Genomic DNA, 27,722 nt, shown 5'->3' with positions numbered 1-27,722 from the left:
GCAAGAAGCTGTGGCAGTGGACCCAGGAAGGGAGGAAAGGCTAAAACAGGCCGAGGCCACATGACTTAAAGGGTGTTGGTGCAACTGGACCAGTGGTCAGACAGGAAGAGGAAGTGGCTGGCTTATGCTGTCACTCCTTTGTGCCTCAGCACCAAGGGATACTAGAAAGCTCACTGCATAGGTTCTGACATAGACTGACGCAGTTTCTTGATTCTAACTCCCCCACTTCTAGCTGTGGGCTCTTGGGCAAAGTGTGTCATCACCTTTCTATAAAATGGGACATGGCAAGGGTAGGGCCAACAAGTCTGTCACAAGCGAGCCAATGATGCCTACAATTTGGTAAATAGGTGTATTAAATGAAAACTATTAAGTGCCCAAATGGGTCATAGTAAGTTCTTGGTAAATGTCATTCAATACACCCTTCCCCCTTTTACCTGATGACTCCATGCATTAGTGAGGGTCTTCACTACACACCAGGTGCCTTCCGTCCTCCGGTCATTCAGCAAGTATCCTCCAGAATGTAAGCTCCAGAGGACAAGAACCCATCACTCATCACTGCAGTCCCAGCACCCAATACGATCCTGGCCCCTAGTGCATGCTCACTTAATGTTCACAGAATTGAGCACCTTATAAGCACCATTCCACATACCAAGAATACAGTGATGAGCAAGACAAAGCACAGCTCTCAGGAAGCTCGTGTTGAGACAAAAAAATCATATGGTTCCAGATAGTGATAGTGCTAAAAAGGACAAAGGGTGACATATTAGGAAGAGGCAGGGAAACTGTTTAACCAGTGGGTGATCAGGGTAGGTGACATTGGAGCTGAGTGTTCCAAGTCAGGGACAGCTAACACCAAGGCTGTGATGCGTAGACCAGCTTGAGATGATCAAGAAACCAAAAGGTACCCGTGTGGCTGGAGCACAGTGAACGAGAGGAGACACCCAAGGTGGGGCTGGAGAGGTGGGCAAGGGCCACTTCACACAGGGCCTCATGGGACACAAGGACCCTGGATTTTATTCTTGATGAGATGGGTCATTGGAAGGTCTTAAGGAGAGAAGTGACTCAATCTGATGTACACGTGTAAGAGAGCACTCTGGTTACTCTCTGGAAAGTAGGTTGGGGAACAGGTGACGATGCATGCAGGGAGCCAAGTCAGGCTATTGCAGCATCCAGGAGGTAGGTTGCTTGGATTAGAGTGAAGCAGTGGAGATGGTATTTGCGCAGTGACCACCTCCTCCGCCTTCTGGCAGCATTTGGTCCCTTATCTTCCATTTTCCCCTGCACCTGGGGAATAGATGAGTTTGTGTCAATGTCCACCACCCCCACAAGCCCAGGAGCCCAAAGATGGTTGAGTTCCAGGACCATTCAGCACAGGGTGGGTATGCCCATGCTGGGGCTTTAAGGGTGAAGGAATGAAGGAGAGGCATCCCCCACTGCAGCCTCGTGTCTGAAGGCACAAGAATATTAATAACCAAAAAGAGAAATGGGTCAGGAGGAAACTGGGCAGATGGCAGGTAGCTTTATGGAATAATATGAGGTGAAATGACACAGCTGTTACAAGGAATCAGGGCAAAGTACAGCAACTACCAGGTCATCTCAATATAGGTGTCCATGTGGGTTGGGCCCTCTAGTCAGCTCCAAGGTGTGGGGCCCCACCAAGGCAGGGACACCTTTGGCAGAGAATGCAGTTGCCACTGGTTGTACACCTGGAGGGGAAGTGCCTTTGGAGGAGCAGAATAATCAGAATGGAGAGGCAAGCCTTCCTCGGCAAGGCAGCTGGCCCTGAAAAGAATTTGAAGTAGGCCAGGTGAGAGCCTGTGGCCTACCCTACCAGAAGGCTCAGGCTCAGAAACACCTTCCACAGCAAGCAGGGAGTTAGCGCTTGGGCTGGGGGGCGGGGGAGGGGGGCGGGGGAGCAAGGGGGCAAGGAGTGAGGGGGTACTGCTGGTAGGGCCAAGAAATCTGTCACAAGCCAGCCAACCTTCCACCTGCCAGGCAACGCAGTGCAGTGCAGTGAGAGGTGACCTGGCAGACTGAGCTGGTAGCTCACTTGCATTTCAACTGTCAGTTCCCAAACCACCTCTCTCTGCCCCTGGACCCCCACCCTAGCTCAGGCCTCAGCCCCCCTTCCTGATTAGGAAAATGGAGCAACCTCTTTATCCCCCTCCTGCCTCTATCCATCCAGTCTACTCTCCTTGCTGCACTTGTGTGATCATTCAAGAGCTCCCCATTGCCCTTGAGATAGGATTCAAGTTCCTGAACTGGCCCCTCAAATCCACTTTGATCTGGCAACACCTACATCTTTGCTCCTTCTCCTGCACCCATTCAACATGCCTCCATCTACCAAACTCATCCTGGTCTTTGGGCGTACTGTTGCTCCTTCTCCCTGGGATGTCCTCATCCCCTGTCTCAGCCTCTGGGAATCTTCTGGACTCAACAGAGGCCCTCCTCCTTCAGGAAGCCTTGGCCGGCCCTGTGAGCACTCTCTACCAGATCGCCTTGTCTGGTGCTCACCTCCCCAGGCCTGTGGACTCCCTGCCAGAAGGGTCAGCACTCTAATGGGACCAGCTCAGGGTCAGCACACCAGTCTCCTTGCTGCCCTGTGCCCAGCCCTGTGCTGGCCACTGAGGACAAAGATATACAATAGAGTCCCTGCCATCAGGGAGAGCCAACATGCTGAGAGAGGCAGCTCCCCCCGCCCCCCCCCCCCCACACACACACACAGATGCCCAGCATATGGGGCAGACTTTGGGAAACTGGCCACCTACTCCAAGGCTCAGAGGCAGGAGGAAAAGCCTTCTGGAGAAAAGGGGTCTGAGCTGGGCCTCAGAGTATCTAAAGATAGAGAAGCAGAAAGGGCTTCCTCAGCAGAAGGAAGGAGCAAAGGAAGGAAGAAGAGAAAGGGCAATGTCTAGCAAAGCAGGACTTCGTCTAAGGCAGGGCGCAAGGGAGGGTGAAGTGCTGGGTGTGCAACACCCACTCGGAGAAGCCTGTGTCCATCCTGTATATGGTGGGAACCAGGGGAGGTTTGGGAGCAGGAAACTGACATGGCTGGAATCAGGCTCTAAAAGGTCAAGTCTCCAACCCCCAGTGCCCTAACAATGATGACCAGAAAGTACACAGACTAGAAACCATTCTTTGACTGCTGCTAGTAGGGCTTTGCCTATAGCATACCGACTGGCTGCCACATGGGGAGGGGGTCAGGGCAGAGACTGGGGACCAGACTGAGGGGCAAGGTCCAGACTCAGGGGATCTTGGCTTCTTGGAAGGGGGAGGCAGCCTCTGCCCCAAGTGCACATTTCCTTGCAGGATGGCAGCTGTGCCCTGACCAGGCTGGGCGCAGGTCCAGTGGGTCCTCTGGCGCCGGCTGGGTGGCTGGGGCAGACAGCAGTCAGAATAGCTGCTTTTCAGGGGTCATCAGTCGCTCCACCTCCCGCATAAACCGCAGACACAACTCTTCCTGCCAGGGCAGAGCCACACACTGCACGGCCACAGGCAGCCCCACGCTCTTCTTCATGGCCTGCAGGGGACACAGGGATAAGAATGGGAGGCAGCAAGGCAGGACCCCACCCCAGGTCCAGCAAGCACCCCAGATGGAGAGGAGGGGCAGCACAGCAAGCCCAGCCTCAATCCTTCAGGGTCTTGTGTGAAGAAAGATAGACAAGGCCGGCTGGTGTGGCTCATGGTTGAGCGTCAACCTATGAACCAGGAGGTCACGGTTCGATTCCTGGTCAGGGCACATGCTCAGGTTGCAGGGTCGATCCCGGGTGGGGGCGTGCAGGAGGCAGCCGATCGATGATGTTTCTCTCTCAATGATGTTTCTATCTCTCTATCCTTCTCCTTTCCTCTACTTCTAAAAATCAATAAAAACGTATTTAAAAAAAAGAAAGAACAGAAAGACAGGCAAGACCTACATGTGCTTATACTGTTTCCTCCACTGCAGCTAGAGTTAGGGAATGGGTGAGTCCAGGAGGAGGGAGACCTGGAGTTGGCCAGGCCAGTCCCCATGACCTCACCTTCCACAGCACCTTGTCCCATATATCTCCAAAGTAGCCCCTGCAATGTTCCATCTGGGCCTCATCTTCGAGAGTCACCGTGGTGACAGGCACCACGCCCGCTGGGAAGTCCAGGCAGTTGTAGAGTAGAGTGTAGCTGACGGCCCCTGAGACACAGCACAAGTGGCTGGAGCAGGCCGGGTGACCTTCAGTGCCAACTGTCCTGTCTGCGTCTCAGTCTCCCATCCTGTGAAGTGGCACCCGACCTCCACAGACAGGGATAGGCTCTTTCCCAGGGCTGAGACTTGAGTGAATGACAAAGCCCAGGAACCCAGATTCAGGCCAGGCTGGAGAGCCTGCTGGGGTTTGCCCCAAGCCTTTGCCCAGGTAGCTTCCCCACCTGGAATGTCATTCCTGTTTCCTTGGCTTATCTAAATCCCACCTGGACTTCAAATTCCACCTCCCCAAACCACAGACTCTGTAACTCAAGATCTCCAACTTGAATAGTGTGGAGGACAGGGAGTTCATTCCCTCCCAGGGCATCCCATCTTTCCAGTCAGCCAGACTATGAGTCTCCTAAGAGCCAGATCCTCCCCAAGGGCTCCTCTTCTTCTACTTCCCAGCAGCCTTGCCAGGCACAGGGCTGAACTCAGAGAACAGAAGGAATGGGTGGGGCTGTCAGGGGCAAGGTGGGGAAGCAGGCCTCACCTGAGGCCTTGCCTGGGGCATTCAAGTCCATAGCAGGGCCCAGCATGGGGGTGAGCAGCACATCCAAGTCCAGTGCTCTCCACTGGGTAATCACAGAGCTGCGGTACACCTGGGGGCGGGAGGGTACCAGCACAGCAGGTGAAGCACTCAGACCCAGCCCATCCCATAAGCTCTTTGATGCAGGCAGTGTGGCTAGGGGCTGGGGTGGCTAGGGGTTGGGGATCTAAACTGAGCCATAATGGGATGGAGGTCCTCAGGGCACACAGGCAGGGCTGCTTTCAGGGGGAAGTGATTTCCCCACCTCCTACAAGAACTGTAGACACCATTCTTCTGGCCAGGGTAGGGCCACATAGTGCCTGGTTACAGGCAGCAGCATAGGGACCAAGAGGCGATCGGAATACGAGCCCTGGGCTGACCTAGCCCCCAAGGTTGTGCATTTGGGCAAGTGAGAGTCAGAGAGCAGGACCCGAGCAGCCCTGTTCAGGGAGGGGGAGGGGGAATAACAGGCTGCTCCAGAAGACAAATGAAACCAGTTCCCAAGAGACCCCACAGGCAGGTGCCCCGTCCACCCCTCCCATTCCCCACCCTAGTCTAGTCTGGGGGCTCTGCCTCACCTCGATCTCGTGCTGCAGTTCCCAGAGCTTCCCAGTGGACCTGGCGGAGGGAGTGAAGTCACCAGCCATGATGGTCACAGCCATGCGGATCAGGAGATGAGCAACATCAGCCCCCTACTCTTAACACCTCCCAGATCTCATTCCTGCAGACCCTTCTCAACATTATGGGAACTCAGAGAGGGAAGTGGTGCAGGGCAGAAGTTCAAATCCCTACTGTCCTGTTGAGATCAGGCCCCAAGAGGGACTTAGGCTGAGTTACTTAGTGACTCCACCGCAGAGCCAGGACCAGACCAGGCCTGATTCCTAGCTACCCTTAGCAGAGGACAGAGTTGTCCAAGGTCCTAAATGCCTGGTGGTGAGAAAAGGAGCAAGTCCACAGGATGCCAGGGCCTGAAAATGGGGCAGCTTCTGCCCTGCTTTTCCCGCTCCGGCCACTAAGGGGCAGGTAAGACCCAGTGCAGCTCAGTTCAGTTCAGATCTCTGAGGAGCATCCTCACAGGGTCCCCAGTATCCCCTGCCCCCTGCCGCACAGCAACTCCTTCCTGGTCCTTCCACCCATGCCCCAGCCAGTGCAATCTTCTCCCCACCACTCCCATCCTGTTATCTCCCTCCAGCGCTTGCTTTCCAGCCAGACCTGGACCTTGCTAAGACAACTTCCAGGCCCCACCTGAAGGCCACAGAAGGACTATGGAATAGACTCTAACTCAAGGTCTCCAACTTGAATAGTGTTGGGGACAAGAAGCTCCCATCCTCAGCACTGGTCAAGCTGGAAATCTTGAGTAACAGCCTCAGAAGTCACTTCCCACCTCTTCCTGTCAGAAACCACTTAAACCCAGGTCCAAGGAAGAGAGAGGCAGGCATCGGGACATGGAGATTTTCTTACCGAGACTTCATGCTGCTGAGAAAGGCTGCCAACCGTGGGAACTGCAGAAGGACAGACACAGAGTCAGTGAGTCAGCTTTGGGCCAGGTGCTGACAACAATTTCTTCAGGCCAAACCACCATGCCTCTTCTCTCTGTCCCTCCCCCAGGTCCCAAGTGGCACCCCCTTCAGCATGCAGGAAGACTAAAGACCATAGGGGCGGGTGGAGGAGAGGAATCTGGGCGGGGGGCTGGGAAGAAGAGGCTGTGCCTGCCAGGAGGGGCTAAGGAGAAGGGGAAGAGCCCCAGAAGCTCCCTCTCACCCGCCCCACCCCTCCCACTCCCTGTGCCCTCACCAGAGGCTTCAGCAGGAAAGCCAGCAGTCCCTTGAGCCACTCGGGCAGCTTCAGAATCCATATCAGGTCCCCCAAGCAGGGGTCCACGAAATCACCTTTGCTGGGAGACAAAGGGTCCAGTCCAGGCACTCCCACCCCAGACATCCCTCCTGGCTTACCCCCACCCACTGGGTCCTCCATTTTCTATTCAGCAACCTTTGTCCATCTCTCTCCTCATCAGACACCAGTAACCGCTGGTCTCCAAGCCCTTCAACTGCCTCCTTTCAAACGTGTGACTAGTTTTTGCTAATCCTTCAGGATGCCTGGGCACTACCCCCTCCCTGCTGGAGGTCCCCAGGGCAGGACTCCAGGTCGCACTCCCTGGCAAACTCAGCTCAGAGCAGTAAGGACTGAGGGCAACGTCTCCCTGGCCAGAGCTTGATACTGAGGGCACCCCCTATTGATGACGCCAGCCCGGAGACACCAGTGGGGCTGTCCAGAGTGGGCCACCCATGACACTTGTCTCTGAGGCTGTCCCTGGTTCTAGATCTCAGGGAAAGGTCTCAGGTGGCTGATCCTGGGCCTCAGTCCATGGCCAGAGTGAAACGTAGCACCTTCCACGAAGCCTGGACCATCTTGGACCACTGGGGGGAAGTCCAGTAAGCCCAGGCACATCACCACGAGGCACCTCACAGGCCTGGCCTCTGCCTCTGTCTGTCTTTAAGGCCTGAAAACATTCAAGTGGAACCAGCCTCTCTGAACGTGAGCTCTGCAAAGTCCCTTAAAGCGGGTCTGGTCCAACCCACCGACTTGACAGAAAACTGAGGTCCTGCTCGAAAGGGAAGGATATGGCTCAAGTCAGAAGGGCCTCTTCTCCAAAGAGACAAAAAGAAAAGAAAAAGAAGAGCCTCAAATCACAGCATGATGCCTAAACCCCTGCCCTCCTGCTTGACCCTGCCCTTATCTCTCAATCTTTCCCGACAGTCAGGTAGCCCCCTGCCCATCTCCTACCTCCCAAAGAGCTCAGCTCAGGGCCAGACCACAGATGCTCAATCCAGCCTCCCCTTGCGCTGGCACCTTTCCAAACTGTCCCTGGTAAGGTATCTCCAGGCTCAACCTGCAGTTGGAAATGCAGCGTGGTCCCTGCCCAGAATGCTTAGTCCTTCTTTGTGTTCAGCTGAGGCCTGTCCCCCTGCCTCCCCCAGGTGGCCCATCCTTGGGGGGTCAAAGCACTCCACTGCTCTCCCGGGGTCTACCCTTGTCCTGATTAGACCGCAGACCCCAAAGACAATCATCACTCACAAGTTCTGTAGGAAGCTGCCGCCGCCATCACTGAACAGCCCACCGGTCGATAGCGTCTCTAGAGCATAGGGTATGTTGCTTGGCAGGAAGGGAACCAGCTGCAGGGATTGAAAGGCATAAGCCCCACCCCTAGAAACCCTTGGGTCTGCCCACCCCATGCTGCCCAGATGGCCTTGAAGACGGACTGGACCAACTCTGCCACACGGTAGCTCTCACCGCAGCCACAAAGGTGGCCTTACTGGCCCATGAAAACTTCCCGGAGCCACACGTGAACTGGTCTGAGATTAGCAGACCAAAACCCACTGGCCCACCATCTCAGGGCCCCGGGAACCGATGGGCAGCTGCGCACCAGGTGGTTGATGAGGCCTCCCAAAGCCACCATCACACATCCCTAGCACAGGGCTGAGTTCAGCATCAATCACTTACCCCGGCACTCCTGATTAGCCCTGTCGATACTGCTACCACAGGGACTCAGTTCCCATCCCCAACCACAAAACAGTCAGGGTGCAAGGATGCCAGGAAGGGGTGGTGGCCATGGTGGTGGCCAGGAAGGCTTCCCTGAAGGAAGGGCCATGCCAGGGCTTCTGGGCTTCCGTAGCCGTACCGTGTGGCCAGCAGCCTCCAGTCTCTGCTTGGTCTCCAGCACGGCTCGCTTCATGGCTGGGGTGGGCATGGTGTAGTTGTCTGTCTCATAATACCCCACACGCAAGGGCCGAGAGCTTGCATAGACCTGGAGACGAAGCACAAGAGTCAGAGTCAGGTCAGGAGAGGGTGGCCTGAGTGGGGGGGGGCTTCCCGAAATTGGAAGCCCCTCAGCCTGACACAGCTGCCAGGATGAGGCCTGAAACCCCTGAAAATGGACTGCCAGCAAGGCCAGCCCTTTCTCAGAATAACTCACGCTGACCCTGCAGATTCCCCTCGTTCATATGAGGAAATTAAGGCTTCAGATCCAGATAATGAGACGGGCCCAGAGTGGTGCTGAAACCCGTCCAAGGCCACCAGTGCAGAGTGACAATGCTATGACCGGAACCCAGGCATCCTGTCTGCTGCCTGTTTCAAGAACGCAAGACCTGACTCCCATGATAAATTGTCCCAGACCTCATTTCCACCTCTCCTCCTTCTCAGGGAGCGGGTCGGTTAGAACATCCTCCTCTGCTGGGGAGGGGAGCTCACGCCATCCAGCCAAGATTTCCCACCTGCCAAGGAGCACTGAGGCCCACTCTCCTGTCCAGGGGCCTTCAGCCTTCCCAAGGCAGCCGGAGCTGCGTGAGGGAGCAATGGAGCTTGCATTGCTCAGTGTACTGTCTGAATTAACATGAGTTTACTCTTCCACTGTCTGCATCCATCTAACTTGACTACTCCTGAATGCTTTATACATAAAGTGCAAATAATTTTTCGTTCTTGAAAGACCCATCAACTCTTCAGCAGAAGTATAAAGTGACACCTTATACTCCAAGACTCCTTAAATCCCTCACCTCAAAATCCTCACCTTGCTGTGTCCACCAATCCTAAACTATTATTACATCATGATCCTGACAAACCCCCACATTGAAATACTCACCTTAAACCAGACTTCAAAATCTCAACAAATATCCCCACTTTGCCCCCTTCTGTCCCCCTCCCCCCTCCCCGCTCCCCGCCCTAGTGCTACTAAGGTTCTGTTGGGGCAGCATTCTCCCTCACCACAGAAACTAGTAAACTCAGCTCTGCCCGATCCACAGGCTGTTTTGGTGGTATTTGGGGAGCCAGCATTCAACACTGCCCACAGATCCCAGCTTTCTCAGACTGCTCTGCCTTTAACTGTCCTTAACTCACTCAGCCTACATGCCAAGCATCACAAAGGAGGTTGGGGATATGGACACAAATACTGAAGAAAGGCTCCTATTTGCTGAGGGTCAAACACCGAGGAGGTACATCAGTTCTCCCTCAAGTTGTTCTGGTGCTGGGAAGTGATTCCTCAGTGGCAGCAGCAGAGGCTGGGGCTAGAAGGCGGGACCTGTCCTTGGCCAACATTCCCAGCTGACAATTTGGAAGACTGGAGTTTCTAAATGCAGGCAAGGGCTCCATCTGGTGGCTATCTGCGGAGCAGCAGCTGACTCTGGTCTCAGGCCCCTAGGGGTTGCTTTTCAAGAGACAGGGCCTCCCAGGCTCCCCACACTGCCTGGGGGCTGCCCTCTGGGCTCAGGAACACCAGTGACAACTGAACCCACCCCATCCCTGCTCACCTCCTCCTTGAAGGGCAGGGGGGGCACGGTGGGGTCCAAGCGGAACATGTCCTCACACAGCAGTGCTCGCAGGCACAGCGCCAGACTCTCCACATCCCGAGCCATGGGGCCAACTGAGAGCTGTACTGTCAGGTGGGGAGGGGAGGGAAGAGAGATCACTCAGCTCTGGGGTTGGGTCCAAGTAAGGGGCTGGGCCAAGGCCCAGGAGTGTGGACAGAGATAAGGAGGTCGGAACTCAGACCTAGAGTGGCCTGCGGGCCAAACTCTGCCCTCAGAAGAGGCAGGGGCAGAGGTGGATCACGCAGACCTCCCCCCGCCACCACCACCACCTCCAGGGCACTATGGGAACCGCAAACCTCACCTGCCACCTGTCCATAGACACAGCCCTTCAGACCAATCTTGCTGGATAAGAAACACAAGATAATTGGAAACAAGAAAGAGCCAACCTCAGTCCCACTCCTCACCCACACGCACAGTAGCTCAGAACTCTTACCACATGGAAGCTAGGAACCACGGCCAGTGGAGCTGTGGCACTCCCTCCCAGAAAAACCCCAGGCAGGGAACCCCTGTTAGGAACCCAGAGAGGTGGGAAGCTAGGCTAAGGTCACACCACAAGGGACCCAGAAGCTTCCTCCACCCACCTCCTACACCATACCTGAGGCGGTTCCCTGTAGGCTTGAGGCCGCAGATGCCACAGAAGGAGGAGGGAAAGCGGATGCTGCCCCCGATGTCAGTGCCTAAGCCCAGGAGGGAGCCTCCAGCTCCAATGAGGGCTCCTTCTCCCCCTGAGGAGCCACCTGGGCTCTTAGAGGAATCCCACGGGTTTGTGGTCTTGCCGAAGAGGGGGTTACTGCAGTCATAGCTGGAGGAAGCAGGGATGGATCGGCCATGTCACACTGGCACAGGTGACCCTGCCTCCACCCCCTACCCATGAGACCCAACCTGAACATGGACTGGGGCACGTTGGTGTGAACGAAGGGAACAGCGCCCTGCAGCTTTAGCACCTGCACCACCACGCTGTCGTACTCTGCTGGCATCCCCTCATTCAGGCTCAAGCCCAAGGTCGAGTCCTTGCCCTAGAAGGAAGGATGGACACCGAGAGAGATAATATGGCTGATGAATCAGGGCCCTTTCTGCAGCACAGGGTCCACTCCCACCACCCTCCCCATAGGCTAAGACAAAGCACCCCGTGGTGCCCACTCAAGGCCTCTGGACCTGACATTTCCTCTGAGGGCCCAGGATAGCCCAGGACACAGAGCTGGCTGGCAGGGATGGGGGAAGTTGAGGCCTGACACTAAGGCCGGGCATACCTTGTAGCTGAAGCACTCCTTGAGGCTCACGGGGACACCGTAGAGCAGGCCCTGTTTTGGGGCCTGGGACAGCTGAGTCTCACAGTCTGCCAGGTAGGTGGTCACACAGTTGGTCCCTTTGTTCACTTCCCACGCCTAGGGGAGGGAGAAATGGACACAAGGCAGAGTGAGGCTGTGGTCAAAATGTGGTCAAATATACATAACATAAAACTGGCCTTCTGAAGTATACTCAGGGGAAGGGTAGCCAGCACCATGGCTCAGAGCCAGGAGCACAGAGAATAATTTAGGGCCCAGCACCCACGTCACTGGGGACATCTGGCTGTCTCTGGCCTTCAACTCCCCAGAGACAGAGAAAGAGAGTCGTCCCAGGGGCAAGGCACAAGCAGGGCACTCGAAAGAGCAAGACACTGGTGTCAGAAGCCCCGCAGAGGGAATGAGTTGGGAGGAAGGTGACCCTTGGCCACTCTCCCCCTCCTTCAAGCCACACCTCTGCCCAGTGAGGCAGTCAGGGCAGATCCCCATCTCAGACCACACTGCGAGTCAGCACAATGCAGGGCTAGACCCAGGCTCTCGCCTCCCAGAGCCCAGCACACTCTCCTCTGCCCCAGGCCTGGCCCACATCTCCCCCAGCTAAGCTTCCCCTCTCCCAGGAGCTCTTGAATCTGATAATCAAGTCACATGGAGGAGTGACTGACTCATAGTAAAGGGGGTGGGTGCTTGACTGCAGGTAAGGACACACTCACTGTGGCTGGCTGCCACTAGGCCTTGCTAAAGCACACTCAACAGGGCCCTATAGGAGGGAAAGGTCAGGGAAGAATGAGGTGCAGTTTAAGTAAATACTCTTGTTCCTGTGAAACACCTGAGAAAATGGGTATAGGTCCTGTTACCACACTCAGGCTCATGAAATCTGTCTCCAGGCTACCTATGGCATGAAGGTAGGAAGCCAATCTGTAACTAGAATGCTTTCCTGTGATCCCTTTCAAGAAATCATGCAAAAGTCACACTCATAAAGCACAAACATATTTCAAACACATTTCTTGAGCACTTCTATACTAATAAAAGCCTAGGTGGCCTTCACACACGACATCATCACAAGATGGCCACAAGATGGCTGCCACAAGATGGCCACATGCACAGCGGAGGTGGGGCCTGGCAGCTGCTCCCGTTAGGCCTGGGGGTTCCACAGCTCCAAGCAGCGCGGAGGAGGCTGGTCCCGGCCGTCTCTGTCTCTGCCACCTCATGTGGGTGCAGAGGAGGCCAGGGAGGGCGGGGGGAGCAGGGGAGGGCAGTTGGGGGTGATCAGGCTGGCAGGCAGGTGAGCGGTTAGGAGCCAGCGGTCCCAGATTGGAGAGGATGCAGGTTGGGCTGAGGGACACCCTCCCCCCGACTAGTACTATATAAAAGACATGGTGTCCAGCACTAAGGCACAAAGACAAATAAGAAGTTCTGTTGCCAGAAAGCTCACAATTGCCATGGGAAAGAGAAAGACAAAGTAGGCCCTATAATGTGATGAGAAATCTGCTATTAGAAAGTGAACACAGCCCTAGTCAGTTTGGCTCAGTGGATAGAGCATCGGTCTGCAGGCTCCTCTCCAGTCCAGGCCCTGGTCAGGGCTCGTGCAGGAGGCAACCAATCGATATGTTTCTTTCACATTGATAATTCTCTCTGTCTTTCTCTCTCTCTTCCACTCTCCCTAAAAATCAATGGAAAAATATCCTTGGGTGAGGATTAACAAAACAAACAAAAGAATGTGAACACTAAAGAGGAAATCCTAACTTGGGCTGGGAGGGGAGGAGGGTCAGGGAAGGCTTTGGAAAAGGGGACTCCTTCTCTAGGCCTGAAGGCTCAGCTAGGGGAGCTTGTTGTACCAAGCAGGGCAAAGACGAGGGAGAAGAGCCTTCCAGGTAAAAGGAACTCCACACAAGCCAGCACAGAGCATGCCAGGCCCTAGAACCGCCAGCAGCTGAGCTACCACTGATGCCCCAAGTTCCAGAAGGCTTTGGCCAGAGAGGATGCTGGAGACAAAGGCAAAACAGAATCAGAGAATCTGAAGAACTGGAGACCTGAAAGGGATCTGTCCAGGAGGCTGGTGCTTGAGCGTGGAGGGAGACAGTGCTAGAGGACCAGGGTGGCTGAAGAGGGGTCGGGACAAGGAGATGGACTAGAGAGAGCCATAGAAAAGGAACAGACTAGACTTGGTGACCAATGGGGTGGGGCAGGAGGGCAGGAGGAAGAGGGAAGTCTGGGCTGAAAGCCAGGTTTCCAGCAAAGACAACATGATCAGTGTCCCCTTCTCCTCATATACACAGAATCAGTCTCTCCCTTCTCTCTCTCTCTCTCTCTCTCTCTCTCTCTCTCTCTCTCTCTCTCTCTCTCTCTCACACACACACACACACACACACACACACACACACACACACACACCCCTCTGGCTCCTTTCCTCCCTGCCAGCTCCTAGCACTGTGGTCCCACAATGGCCCTCAGCAAGATAAACTCCAGGCCAGGTTTCCCCCACAGCCTGTGCAGAGAGAGCAAATAGGAAGGAGCTGGGAAGATCACTGGCTGGCCAACCAACCTTACCTTTCCCACGTAGGTGAAGAGTGCAGCCTGGGGGGACAGCTCCCCATTATGTAACTTCTGTACCAGTTGAGGCAGAGTCAGGGCCAGCAGTGCCTTGGAGTCCAGGTCGGGGTTCTGGGGAGACACCTCAGATCAGTCCTGCTCCCTGAAGGCCCTACATGCTTGCAGCAGACACCTTGTCCCATGTCCTTAAAACCCCACATCTACTAAGCAGATGCTCATCCATGACAGACATGCCCATCCACAAATCTGACACCGTGATCCAGCCTTTGCCACCTTGGACAGTGCAGATATTATCTCTTCAAGAAGCTTCCTGGAGGGGACACCCAGGGAGTAGCCATGCCCAGGCTGATTTTTTTTTAATAAATTATAATTTATAAAAATTAAAAACCTAGGCTCTGTGAAAGATGAAATGACCAAATGTACACTGGAGGGAAATATTGGAAACCACATTCACATCCAAGTAGTAGAATGTGAATGCACACACACCAAAAAACCCCCACTCAAAATGAAAACAAACAATCCGATTACAAAGTAGGCAAAAGACATGGACAGGCACTTCATTGAAGAGGATATACAGATGGCAAATAAGCAGATGAAAAAAATCAAAACCATAGTGAGATAGTATGGCACATCTATCAGAGCACCTTAAACGAAATATAAGAACAGTCCCAAATGCTGATGAGGATGTGAAAAACACAGTCATTCGTGCATTGTGCATTGATGGTGGTGATAAAAATGGTATGACAACTCTAGAAAACAGTAATTTCAAAAAACAAGCAAACAAACTACTATAACAAGAACATGCGATTATTACACATCCCAGCAACTCAACCCAGGGCATCTATCCCCGAGAAATGAAAACGTGTGGCTTCCAGGCTTGACTCAGCAGGCCTGGGATATTCAGAACCTGCACGTTACAAAGAAAGGTCTGACGGGCCTGGCTCCAGGAGGAAACCTCTGAGCCCTTGGAATGTCCTGGCCCAGGATGATTATTAAACCACCCCCAATGGCCGCCTACTGTGTGCCAGGCGCCATGCTGGCATGCTCTATGTTTTTATTAAATCTACTACCATTCGCCTTGCACAGTAAAGAAACTGAGGCTCAGAGGGGAAGTGCCTTGCTTAGGATCATACAGGCAAATCCCAGTTCTCTGCCCACTCAGCACAGGCTGCCCACTGGCTGTCCACCTGCACCTGACCATCCAACCAGCAGGGGAGGGTGAAAACAAGAAGACCCCATCCTGGGTGGTTAGGCTGCAGCTGGAGGCCACATACAGAGGAGGATTTTTTCATTTATTCCACGGAGATGGTGCCTACTCTGTACCAGGTGCCACACTAAGCAGGAGTGATATTGGGGAACCAAGAAGGCATATGCATGCTTTGCGGGGTTTATATAAGGTGCAGATTGTGAGTGAGCAGATAATAAGTTAACAAATAAGCATTTCAGATAGTGAGATATAAGTTAAAGAGAATAAAACTGGGGGAAAAAAGAAAGAAAATAAAACTGGGTGAGGGGAACAGGCAGCATACAGGTAGAGCGTGGTCAGGGAAGAACTCTCTGAAGGAGACATTTGATCCAACACCTCACTGCCAGGCCTCAAAGGCTCCCAGAGTCCCTGGGATCAGCCCCTACCTGCAAACACACAGTCACTCCCTCCTCAAGGGCACTGGACTAATTCGTGAACAGGGGCTAGAGGAGATCGGAGTCACAGCCACCAATTCTCACCTCTATGGTCTCCTGCTCTTGTCAAAGTCTTCAGGGGCCTCCTTGTTGCCAAATCCCACAGGAACTTCTTTTTATTTTGCTCCATGCCTCACTGACCACACATCAGCTTTCTTCAATTTTCTCCTGGGTCTGGAGATACCACCCTCTCTGATTCTCCTCCTGCCTTTTGGCTACTTCTGTCATCCACTTAGTCAACAAACATTTTCTGAGCATCATCTATGTGTCAAGAACTTTGTCAGAGGCTATGAATTTAGAAGCAACTAAGATAGGCAAGTCCCTGCTTTCAGAGAGCTTACATTCAAGAAAATAAACAAATTAACAAGTAATAAATAGACCACAGTGTGACAAAGCAAATAAACAGAGTGCTGTGATGAAGACAGCAGAGAACTGACCCAGATGGCCTGGGCAGGCCTCTCCTAGGAGGTGACATTTCAGCTGTGATTTGAAGGATGAGAAGGTGCCAGCCATAGGGAGAGACAGAGACTCCTTGAGTTTCTCTCAGGACACCTCTTCTTCCCTCTCTGATGCTGGGGGAAGTCATTCATTCTGGTGGCTCTCTCCAGGCTCTCCACCTCCCCCAATGGCATCCCTATCCTCCACCCAGCCTGACTCAACTGAGCTCAATCCAGTCACTGGGCTATTCCCAATGGTGCCCACCCCTCTGTGTCCTTCCCCCTAAGCTTGCTCCCCTACTTCCCACCAGCTCCTTCTCATCCTCCTCCGTGTATACCCTCACTCAGGGAAGGGTGCTGCATCCATCCAGGTGCTCAAGTGAGAAAACAGGAGTCAGCCTGGACTCCTCCTTCACCCTCCCACCTGCATCCAACCACTCACTAAGCCCCATAAGTAGCTCTGGAAAATGCCACCTCTCCATCTCCTCTACCAAGATCCTCACTGGTGCTCATCCTTTCTCTCCCAGGTCACCCAGGGACCACCTAGGTGGCTGCCCTACCCAAGTCTTATAACTCCCACCCACTCTTCCTTCCTGCCTGCCCAGACTGAGCAAAGCTCAACCAGGGCTTGCCTTTCCCCTTAAAACCTCCTTACACCACAAGCATGTTCCAGGAGGTGCTTCCAGGCATGATCCTGTCAGACTCCTCTGCATCCCTCAATGCGACACCACCGCTCATACCCTCCACATGCACCCATCAAACAGCCTGTGTACCCCAGCCTCAATATTAGGAACACTTCCCTTAATTTGTTAGCAGATACAATTCTTATTTGGGATTTGTCCCACTTCCCTTAATTTGTTAAGCAGATACAATTCTTATTTGGGATTTTTTTTTTTTAACAATACAGGGAGCTACAAAGAAGAAAAAAATGGATCCATGATCTCTCTCTATACACACTAAATAATCCCTGGATTTTTTTTCACATGCACTTCAATTCATTTACTTTTACAACTTATAATTCATTCTAAAGGCTTAACTTCTTTGTTGGTATAACAGCTTTATTAGTTCAAATTAAGACATCACATGCTCTAGTAAGTCCATCATGATGATGCAACATTTAGCTCTTCCCCGGATATATTTTTTAAGGTATACAAAATAAGCCCAGTTGGCATGGCTCAATGGTTGAGCATTGACCTATGAACCAGGAGGTCACGGTTCAATTCCCAGTCAAGGCACACGCCCAGGTTGTGGGTTTGATCCCCAGTGTGGGGCGTGCAGGAGGCAGCCGATCAATGATTCTCTCTCATCATTGATGTTTCTCTCTCTCTCCCTCTCCCTTCCTCTCTGAAATCAATACCTTTTAAAAAAGAAGTACACAAAATGAAAAGTGAACATTCCCTCATCTCTGGGACCATCCTGCCCAGTCCCTCTTCTGAAAACAAAACCATAGTTAACAGTTTCTCATTAACCTTATAGGGGAAAAAAAGTTTATGAAAAACCCACAATGTATATAATTGTTGACATATATTCTACTTTGCACAAAGGGATCATACTATATACACAGTACTACACCTTACCTTTCTCACCTCACAATAAAAATAGCAAGATTGTGTCCCCCCCCAATTATATAAATATCTGACCATTGTTTTTATTTTTTTATTTTGTTAATCCTACCCAAGGAGATTTTTTTATTGGTTGTTTAAATATATTTTTATTGATTTCAGAGAGGAAGGGAGAGGGAGAGATAGAAACATGAATGATGGAGAGAATCACTGATTGGCTGCCTCTTGCACACCCCCTACTGGGGATCCAACATGCAACCCGGGCATGTGCCCTTGACCAGAATCGAACCGGGACCCTTCAGGCTGACGCTTTATCCACTGAGCCAAACCAGCTAGGGCTTTCATTGATTTTTTTAGAGAGAGTGGAAAGGAGGGATAGGGAGAAAGAGAGAGAAACTTCGATGTGAGAGAGACACATGGATCAGTTGCCTCCCGCATACTCCTGGACCAGAACCTGCAACACAAGTACATGCCCTTGATCAGGAATCGAACCCATGACCCTTCGATGAGCAAGCCAACGCTCTAACCTCTAAGCCACACTGGCCATGGGTAAATATGTGATCATTGTTGTTGTTTTTTAATGCCTAACAATATGGGGAAGAAAGTAAAAATCATCAGAGGGCCCACCACATTGGGATAATTACCACCAATAGTCTGGTGGCTACCATTTCCTACCTTGCTACAAGTGCCCACAAAGTTCCTGTGCACCTCAACTAGAAACTCAGCAGTCCTGGCTGGGTAGCTCAGTTGGTTAGAGCATTGTCCCAATACACCACGGTTGCAGGTTTGATCCCAGGTCAGGATACATACAAGAATCAACCAATGAATGCATAAATAAGTGGAACAACACACACACACACACACACACACACACACACACACACACACACACACTGAGTGGCCAGATTATTACGCATTCAGAGATCATAATAATCTGGCCACTCAGTATGTGTGTGTGTGTGTGTATGTGTGTGTGTGTGTGTGTGTGTATCTATACTAATAAAAGGGTAATATGCTAATTAGACTGGATAGAAAGGGTGTCTTCTGGAAAAAGCCACAGTGGCTGTGAGGGCAGAGGGCCAGCGGTGTGGGAGAGACCGCAGCATGGGAGAGGCCTCAGCGCAGGCCAGTCTAGCACCACGGTCCCTTCCTCAGGGGCGGCAGGAGAGGGGGCTGCATGGTCCCGGTCCCAGTGCTGCCCCTTCCACAGAGGCAGCCACAGAAGCAGAGGCGTGCCCAGTCCCGGTGCCATGCCTCCGCAGAGGCTGGATGGGGTGTGACCTGCTGTGCCTCAACCTCCCCCAGCAGGCCTGGACCCAGATCACCCCCCACCCATGAGTGGGTGGGGGGCGGGGCCAGCACTAAGAAGCCAGGGCTGAGAGCTGACAGCCATGGCGGCTGGCAGTGGCAGCAGCAGCAGGGTGATGGGGGTGGTGCCTTCCCCTGATCGGCCCGGTTGCCTCCCTCAGAGGGAGGCCAGATTGCTACTTAAGTCTGCTCCCTTAGGGGAGCGGGCCTAAGCCATCAGTAGGACATCCCCTGAAGGCTCCCAGACTGTGAGAGGGGTCTGGCCGGGCTGAGAGACACACCCCCCTTCAGTGCATGAATTTCATGCACCAGGCCTCTAGTATATATATATCTTCCTCTCTCTTCCTTTCTCTCTCCCTAAAAATCAATAAATTAAAAAAAATATGCTATCAGCAAGCTCTCCTCCATTCTCAGCATAAATTTTGAATTCTTTCCTATGTTCTTCCATGTTGAAGACTTTAAGACACAGGAAAGAATTTTAAAGTCTTTATCAGGAAGCTGAGACATTTTCTCTTTACAAGACAACAAAAGTTAAGTCTGCACCTCCAGGAGACCAATCTGTGAACATGGGGGAAATTAACTTTGTATGGAGAATGCAGGAAAGTGTACAGATAACTTAAAACTGAGCTTGTGGCCAGTCTGCATGCATACCTTTTCAAGGGAAGAATTCTATAGCTACTATTAATTCTGTGGACTAAAAAAAAGGGTTCCATGGAATGTAACCTCACAGGGCTGACCATAAATGCCTAACCGGGCAAGTCATAGTGGGTAGTCATTCCCCAGGCTTATAACTTCTGTAGTGAAAGGTTTTAAGCCAGCTCTGTCCATTGTTCTTGTGTATCTAGGTTGGCACCCTCTGAAATACCAGAATTAATATATCTGGAAAGGATTATAAACCTTCAAGAGAGCACATAATCTTTTTTTTTTTTTTTTTTAGGAGAAGATGGTCCCTTTATTTGTATAGGTTAGATAAACACAATTTTTTTTATTGTTTAAAGTATTACATGTAGTAGTACATATATCTCCTTTTTTTCCCCCCATTGACCTTCCCCCAGCCTTCCCTACCCCCTGTTGCATGCCCTCATCCCCTCCCCCCGCCCAGGGTCTTGTGTCCATTTGTTGTGCTTATATGCATGCATACAAATCCTTTGGTTGATCTCTTTCTCCCCCTCCCCTGCCTTCCCGCTGTAATTTGATAGTCTGTTCAGCATCAGGTTATAATGTTGTTTATTTTCCATAAGGAGAGCACATAATCTTATTGACTGTTTGCAATCCAATCCCAGCCTTGCTTTCTCCAACCTTTCTTATGTCCCCTCCTTAATTTCAAAGACATAAAAGAAGCTGTAAAACTTTTATTCTCTGTGCAGTGATTTTCAATTGATGTGCCACAAGAATTTTTAAAGCATGAAATACCTATTTAGTCAGCGGCACTGACCTCTTTTCCCTTAGATTGTCAAATTTAAAAAATAACAATAGCCCTGGCCAGTTTGGCTCAATGGATAGGGTGTCAGTCTGCAGACTGAAGGGTCTTGGGTCTGATTCTGGTCAATGGCACGTAGCTTGGTTGCAGACTTGCTCTCAGGCCCCGAGCCTCGACAGGGAGGCAACCAATTAATATGTCTCTCCTACATGGATGTTTCTCTCTCTGTGTCTCTCCTGCTCCTTTCCACTCTCTCTAAATAATCAATAGAAAAAATATCCTCAGGTGAGAATTAACAACAACAAAATGACAACAGCCAACACAACAATAGCTGTCCAGTGTGAATGTCCTGTCTTGAACCATAAATATACAAGTCAAATATTAGAGTTGCAGCTTATTGTTCATATTGCATAATAAGGTTGTGTCTGATTGGTTAATTCTTGATACCAGAAATCCTTATATACAAAGTATAGGCACCTGATTTTTTTAAAAATCACTTGGGAGAAAAAAAGGTAGATAATTACCATTACTGTTATTTTTTTGTAATTCAATCAAAGTAATATCTATTTTTTGTCAGTTCGGCAAAAAATGTACTTTTTGTTGTGCCACATTATTTTAGTAATTAGTTTATGTGTGCCATGAGATGAAAAAGGTTAAAAATTGCTGCTCAGGAGCATTTGAGATCTTGCTCCCCAACATATGTTTGCCTCAAATAAACTTATTAAAATTCTCTACAGTTCTGCACGTTTCTACGTCGACAAATAATTGCCACTCCTCCATCTGTTTTCTTCCTTTGAACCACCTACTGTTCTAATTCCAGGTATCGTAGATTGTCCTCTATGTCTTTTTTATTTTCCCTCATGGTTTTGTTGTTGTTGTTGTTTATCCTCATCTGAGGATTTTTTTAAATATATATTTTTTATTTCCTAGAGAAAGGGAGAGAATAGAAACATCAATGAGAGAGAAACATTGATCGGCTGCCTCCTGCACAGCCCCTATTATGGATTGAGCCCACAACCCGGGCATGTGCCCTGACAGGGATTGAACTGTGACCTTCTGTTTCATAGGTTGATGCTCAACCACTGAGCCACTCCAGCTGGGCCAAGAATATTTTTTACATTGATATTTTATTTTTTAAGAGAGAGAGTGGAAGCGAGCAGGAAAGACAGAGAGAGGAAAACAAGGATGTGAGAAAGACATCAATTGGTTGCCTCCCGCATGTGCCCCCTGACTGGGCTGGGGATCAAGCCTGCAACCAAGGTAGGTGCCCTTGACCAGAATTGAACCCTCAAACCTTCATTCCTGGGCTGATGCTCTAACCACCGAGCCAAACCCTCTAGGGCATCTCATGGTTTTTTAATCACTTTTGTTCTATTTCAAGATATCTTTTGCCCTGGCCAGTGTGGCTCAGTTGGTTGAGCATCATCCCATGTACCAAAAGGTATGGGTTTGATTCACTGTCAGGGCACATGCCAGGGGTTGAGGGTTTGATGCCTGGTAGGGGGTGTGAGGGAGGTAGCCGATCAATGTTGTGTTCTTTCATCAATGTTTCTCTCTCTCTCTCTCTCCCTCTCCCTTCCTCTCTCCCTCTAAAAAACAGAAAGCATTAAAACAAAAAAATATATCTCTTCCATTTGATCATGTATGCCACTGATACTGGTCTCAACAAAACTATACTGTTCTTAGATTTGAAACAAGAAAAATAACATGTTCCCCAAAATTGTTCCATCGAGTCAAGTCCTGCCAGAACCATGGAAGTTATCAATAGGTAGTTATGAAATAATGGTCCAGGATTACCCTGACTTCTTCTAAATTTGTTTTTCAGATCTAAAGCCAAGCCATCAGTCACAGGGATGAACTCAATACCTGGTTGGTAAAGTCCTTTCCTGGACCCCATAATAAGGTCTGCACAATCCCAGTATGCTTGCTTCATTGACATACACCTGGACATCAGTGTTCCAAAAAAGGAAAAGCCTAACCTACTCCCTGATTGGTTAACCCCAGCAACTTCCATGTTCCCAAGCCATAAAAATCTCTAAGCCCCGCATTTAGGGCACAGAAGCTGAGAACCTATCTCAGTGTTCTCGCCCTCTGCAGAGCCTCAATATATCTGCCTTTGGTTTTATCAGTGTCCCTGGTCTAAATTCTTTTATATCAAGAAATAAGAACCCAAACTTGTCAGTAACAAATTCATCTACTGACTCATTTTGTGTTAAAATCAGGCTCAAGGTGGGCTTTGAAAAAGGCCAGGAGATGGAACTACAGGTCAGATCCATTTGAAGGAAGTAAGACCAATGGGATTTTGACAAAAAGGGGTTGTAATAAATGTGGGGGAAAGGCATTCGAGGTAAATTACAAATGCAAAGATACAGAGGCATGAGCCGTTGTTCTGTGATATTTTTTCCAGCAATAATATTCTATTAATAGTGCTCCCCCTTGTAGACTGAAAAATGGAATCAACTAGGTATTTCATCACCAAAAAAGAATTTCTTCAGGAAAAAGAAAGGGTTGCACCCGGCTAGGTGTGGCTCAGTGGTTGAGCACCGACCTATGAACAGGAGATCACGGTTTGATTCCCGGTCAGGGCACTTGCCCGGATTGTGGGCTCCATCCCCTATGGGGGTGGGGGTGGGGCGGGCTGGGCGTGCAGGAGGCAGCTGGTCGATGGTTCTCTCTCATCATTGATGTTTCTCTCTCTCTCTCCCTCTCCCTTCCTCTCTGAAATCAATAAAGATATATTTTAAAAAAAGAAAGGATTGCAATCTAGGGTGAATCAAAATGGCAAACCACATGCACACACTGAACCAAACCGAGATGGAGGAGACATTATAAAGAGGCAATGGAAGTTAAAGGGGGGTGGGAGTTGTTGCCATAATAGAAATCTGTTATAAACATAGGGTTCTTCCACGTAAGGCTCTCCAATAACATAAAGTGCCAGAACTCCTCCCATAAGCCCCAGCTCCTCCCACAGACCCTCTCAGTTATGTCCAGGTTAAAGTCTCTGTCATAATTTTAATGCTCTCTTCGGTCTAGAAAGGATATCAAAACTCATCTAGGAGGCAGGATGGGAGGAAAACAGACAAATAGTTGTTACAGGTTGTTAAGCCTCACATGGTCAACAGAGAATTACCATAAACATGCTTACTCTAGAGTTGTTCTAGATCTAGAGATAACTATCTTGTGATGATTCAGGAAATGTTTATGATTCCCCCCTCCTCCAGCACTGCCTTGGAATACACGAGGTATCTGGGCTCCCAACAAGCTTTGGAGTCCATCGGGCGGGAGCTGTACTACAAGCTGCTGAACTCTCCCAGGGCCTGCTTACCTCCGTGCCCCTTGCAATTCAGGGCTGGGCGGAGAAAACCTCAGAAGAAAGGCTGCTGAGTCAGCCTCAAAACCCACCTCCCTGTCATCCAGTGACTGCAGGGCCAAGCAGAGGGTGTGTTAAGGTCAGGGAGGTGGACTGCAGCCCACCTCCTACCTGCCCCAAAGGCCTACAAAGCTATTGTCATCAAGATCCCAACCCTTTGCTCATAGCTCAAAACAGTAAGACTCCGGAGGTAGCTCTTCCTTTCTTCTCCAGTCTCTGCAAAGCCAAAAGGTAATTTCCTGGCTTCCCCTCCTGGAAGAGCCAAGCTTTGGGGTTCTGAGGTCAAGCTCTCTTGCTCCAAGGAGGATGGGTAAAGGGCTCTTTGTATTTCAAGGCCAAAACTTCTGCCCTAGGAAATTCATTTCTTAGAATTAATGAAAGGTGGTCTCTCCAGAGGGAAACTACTAATGCTTAGAGTTGATGTGAGAGAAGACCCACCTTTCAACCACCCCACACTCCTGCCAGCGGGTGGGTTCTTTGGGACTGGGAGAGGAGTTCTGTAGGCAGACACTGTGGGCAGACTCCTGCAGCTGTCCCACGCAGCATTTGGAGCTGGCAGAACTCAGCTGGCTGCACAGAAGGTCTTGGTGGATCCCTGAGTGGGGCGCCTAGGAGCTTGGGCAGAGGAGGAGGACTAGACAGTGAAGAACCTGTGCTCAAGTAGGGGAAGTGACCTGTTTGGATCGAACACCGGGGTCTCCCAATCTGAGCATGGGAAAATCTAAAAATTGGTGATAGATTTTTCAGCCAGTTTGATGAACGAAGGCTGGAACCGAACATATTTTGATTTCAATAAATAAACAAATATGACATATGCCGGCCCAGGAATGGTATGGAGTAAATTCATCATCTAGCCAAAACCCCACCACAATGAAGGCCCTCCCCTGGGCCTGTCCAGTCTCCTTTCCTAATATCTCTCCACTGCTCCTCTCCACTGGAATGAGGCTGGACAGTCCCACTGGACATCTAGGTTCTGGTCCCAGCTCAACTCCCAACTCAAAAATCACTTGCTGCATCTGAGAATCTGTTCCATGCAATTTTCTGTGACTCCTTCCCAGTCTCCCACCTAGGCACACCCTCCTGCCTCCTGTTGTCCCCATCACCTGGACTGCCTTCCTACCTGTCAGATGGGAATCCTATCCAAACACATACCCTCACAAACACTCTAGCAAGTCTTTTCTCCCTTAGCACATACAACTGCCACAGTTTAGCTTTTTGATTTCTGTCTCACATTTACTCGGAGAGAAAGCCCTCTCTTCTAAGTCCCTCCTCCACCCTCAAACACACAAGGAGCTAAACTAGAGGGAGCTGTTGACAGATCACCCAGCGAAGGGCTGGAACTAAACCTGCTCACGGAAGGGGCTTGTCAGGAGCAGGCCACCACAACCTGAGCGGTAGGAGCTGGGGAGACTTCCATTGCAGCCGGCCTCTGTCAATAACCCCCGGTGCATTTGGGCAAGTCCTTCTCCGGCTCCTCTTAGGCTCCTAACGCACAAATCAATGAGTTTGAACTGTAAGCTCTCCGGGTTCACTTGGCCATCGCCGGCGATTCCAAAGTCCTAACCCTAGCATCCTATTGGTTCTCCTGGCAGCGTTTTAGCGTTCTACTCGGCAAGAGATCGTGAGATTCTTTGGCCCGGAGCAAAGCTCCTCTTTGGACCTAGTGCCGCGATGGCCTTCCAAAACTACCCTCCCTGTCTCTTTCGTTTCCCTTCCTCCCCTTGGCCCTACCTGGCTCAGGAAGAGCACGGAATGCATTTGAGCAAGAAGGGGTTCCGCAAGTTACAAACCTGCGCTGCCCACACACCTGCACCGCCTGCCACCCGCCCCTCCGCGCGCGTCCCGGCAGTTGAAAGTGCTGCGGGGGGACTCCCACCCGGCGACCCCCGGACCCCGACCCGAGCGTCACCTGGAGCCGGAAGCGCTGCGCCGCCTTGTCCATGCTTTCCAGGGCCGCTTTCTGTCTCTGTCGCGCCCGGGCCGCCGCACCCCGCGCCTTCCCGCGACCAGACCAGCGCAGGGCCACCGCCGCCGCCACGAAGCAGCAGGCCAGGGCAGCCCCGGAGGCGCCCGAGAGCGCGGCCCACAGTTCGCCCAGCACCATGATCCCCCGCTGCGCCGAGCCGCGGAGAGAGACCGCAGACACAGCACTCGCGGGTTTCGCCGCAAAACCCGGCCTGGATCCGCCCCGCTGCGCCGGAGGAGCTGGAGGAGAGCTGCGCGGCCGCAGGCCCTCTCGGGAGCGCGCCGTTGCTAGGCAGCGGGCCCGCGGCTGGCGGCGCGCAACGGTCAAGGTCCCGCTGGGTGGCAGGGCTGGGGTAGCTCCCGCTTCCTCGCGCACTGGGCGAGGCTCAGCTGGGGGAACGCGAGGGGCACCCGCTTCCCCAGGGCGTCCTCAGGGGCACGAGCGCAGCGGTTCGGCGTCACGGCTCGGCCCGGCCCCGCCTCAGCCCCACGCACCCCAGAGCCCCAACTCCCTGAAGACGCGGACAGCCGGAGCCCCTGCGGGAAAGGCCAGCCAGGAGAACTGGGAGCGGAGACAGACTGGGCTCGCGGACCTGATTAATGCCCGCAAACAGTTTAGCAGCATTTTTCCTGGAGAACCTTGCGGCCGGCGGGCACCATAGGATGCCCACCTCTCCCCAGCGGGAGGCTCCCGGGAGGGGCCACCCTGGGACCAGCACAGGAAGTTCCCCTGGGGCGCCCACCTGCTGCCCCTTTCTCTTTCTTCAGCCCCGGGATCCCGTGTCTGTCGCCCTGGGCTCTTCTTGTTGGCCAAACCCTCCATCACTTGTCCTTCTTCTCCACCACCCCGGAGACTGACCTTCCCAGGTCATCTTTTTCCAGTCCTGGGCCCTCCTGGAGTTCAAGCAGAAAGAATGCCTGATCAGGAGGAGTCTGGGCACCTAGTACCCTTCATCAGGGGGTGGGGGATTATACACATACACACCTCCCATTTAGGCCTCTCTCATAGAACTTTATGTACTTTATCTCATTTGTCCTCCCAACAGACCTATGAGGAAGACATTTTTATTACCAATTTATAGATAAGGTACCTGAGGACCAGAGGTTAAATGACTTCTGTGGGTCACACGGGTGGCTGAGTGGGAATTCCATCTCAGGTCTATTCCTAAACCATTGCTCTTACCCATGAAGCAGTACCACCATCATTGCCCCTGGAAGTGAGCCCTGTAGGATGGGGTATAGAAAAGTGCCTTGTGACTGGAAATGCTATTTGCTGAAACACTGCAGTAGTTCCAGTTCTGTCTTTACCTCTCTGAATCTGTGCCTTTATCTTTAAAAGGGGACTGGTTATAATGCCCACCTCGCAGGATTGTTAGGAGGAGTCTTGTAAGGTCCTTTACAAGTGAAGTGTTGCCTGGCACACAGTAAGCCCCCCATAAATGTTTAGTGATTGAATTAAATGCCCACTGTGGAAAGCCTTGAATGTTATTGGAAGAATCTGGACCTGAGGGCTTTTAGAATCACTGTCAGGCCATTGAGCAAATTCCAGAGGGGTCCAAGGCCTTGTGTTTCTAAGTCACTCATCACTTGAGGGTAACCTTGAGTAACTCAATTTTCTCTTTTGTAAATGACCCCTTCGCCCTTTCAAGATGGAGAAAATAAGATTATATTTATGGGAAAACTAGCCATTTCTGAGGCTTAACCACCAAATTGATAACTTGTCATGAGTTGGGCCAAAATTTGTTAATTTAGGAACTCCATTAATAAAATATTCACTTCTGTTTGTTTCCTGTGATAATGGTTTCTCTAAGTAGTAGCTTCCTGGGAGCATATTGAACAGGATTTAATTTACAAAAAGGATATGGAGATCTGGATGGGGTCTTGAGGCCAAGGCAACAAGTCCTGGGCTTGTAACAGAGTGAAATGCTCACTACCTGATTCTCTTTTAAAAAATATGTTTTTATTAATTTCAGAGAGGAAGGAGAGAGAGAGATAGGAACATCAGTGATGAGAGAGAATCATTGATCGGCTGCCTCCTGCACGCCCAT

General features: G+C 51.4%; 1 protein-coding gene across 1 annotated transcript; it reads right to left on the bottom strand.

The window, feature by feature from the left end:
- Nucleotides 1-658: 658 nt before the first annotated feature.
- FAAH (fatty acid amide hydrolase) lies at nt 659-25,914 on the bottom strand. Its single transcript, XM_079776822.1, has 15 exons — nt 25,619-25,914; nt 13,930-14,043; nt 11,350-11,484; nt 10,982-11,115; nt 10,695-10,901; nt 10,401-10,441; nt 10,040-10,164; nt 8,419-8,544; nt 7,815-7,912; nt 6,534-6,633; nt 6,201-6,241; nt 5,318-5,357; nt 4,704-4,812; nt 4,017-4,162; nt 659-3,520 (listed from the first exon to the last, which is right to left on the bottom strand). The coding sequence occupies exons 1-15, from the start codon at nt 25,811-25,813 to the stop codon at nt 3,392-3,394; spliced, it is 1,740 nt and encodes a 579-aa protein (XP_079632948.1). The 5' UTR covers nt 25,814-25,914; the 3' UTR covers nt 659-3,391.
- Nucleotides 25,915-27,722: the final 1,808 nt, after the last annotated feature.

The sequence above is a fragment of the Cnephaeus nilssonii genome (genome assembly GCF_951640355.1).
Source record: "Cnephaeus nilssonii genome assembly, chromosome: 7".
Classification (NCBI taxonomy): Eukaryota; Metazoa; Chordata; class Mammalia; order Chiroptera; family Vespertilionidae; genus Cnephaeus; species Cnephaeus nilssonii.
This window is presented reverse-complemented; position numbering and strand designations above follow the sequence as displayed.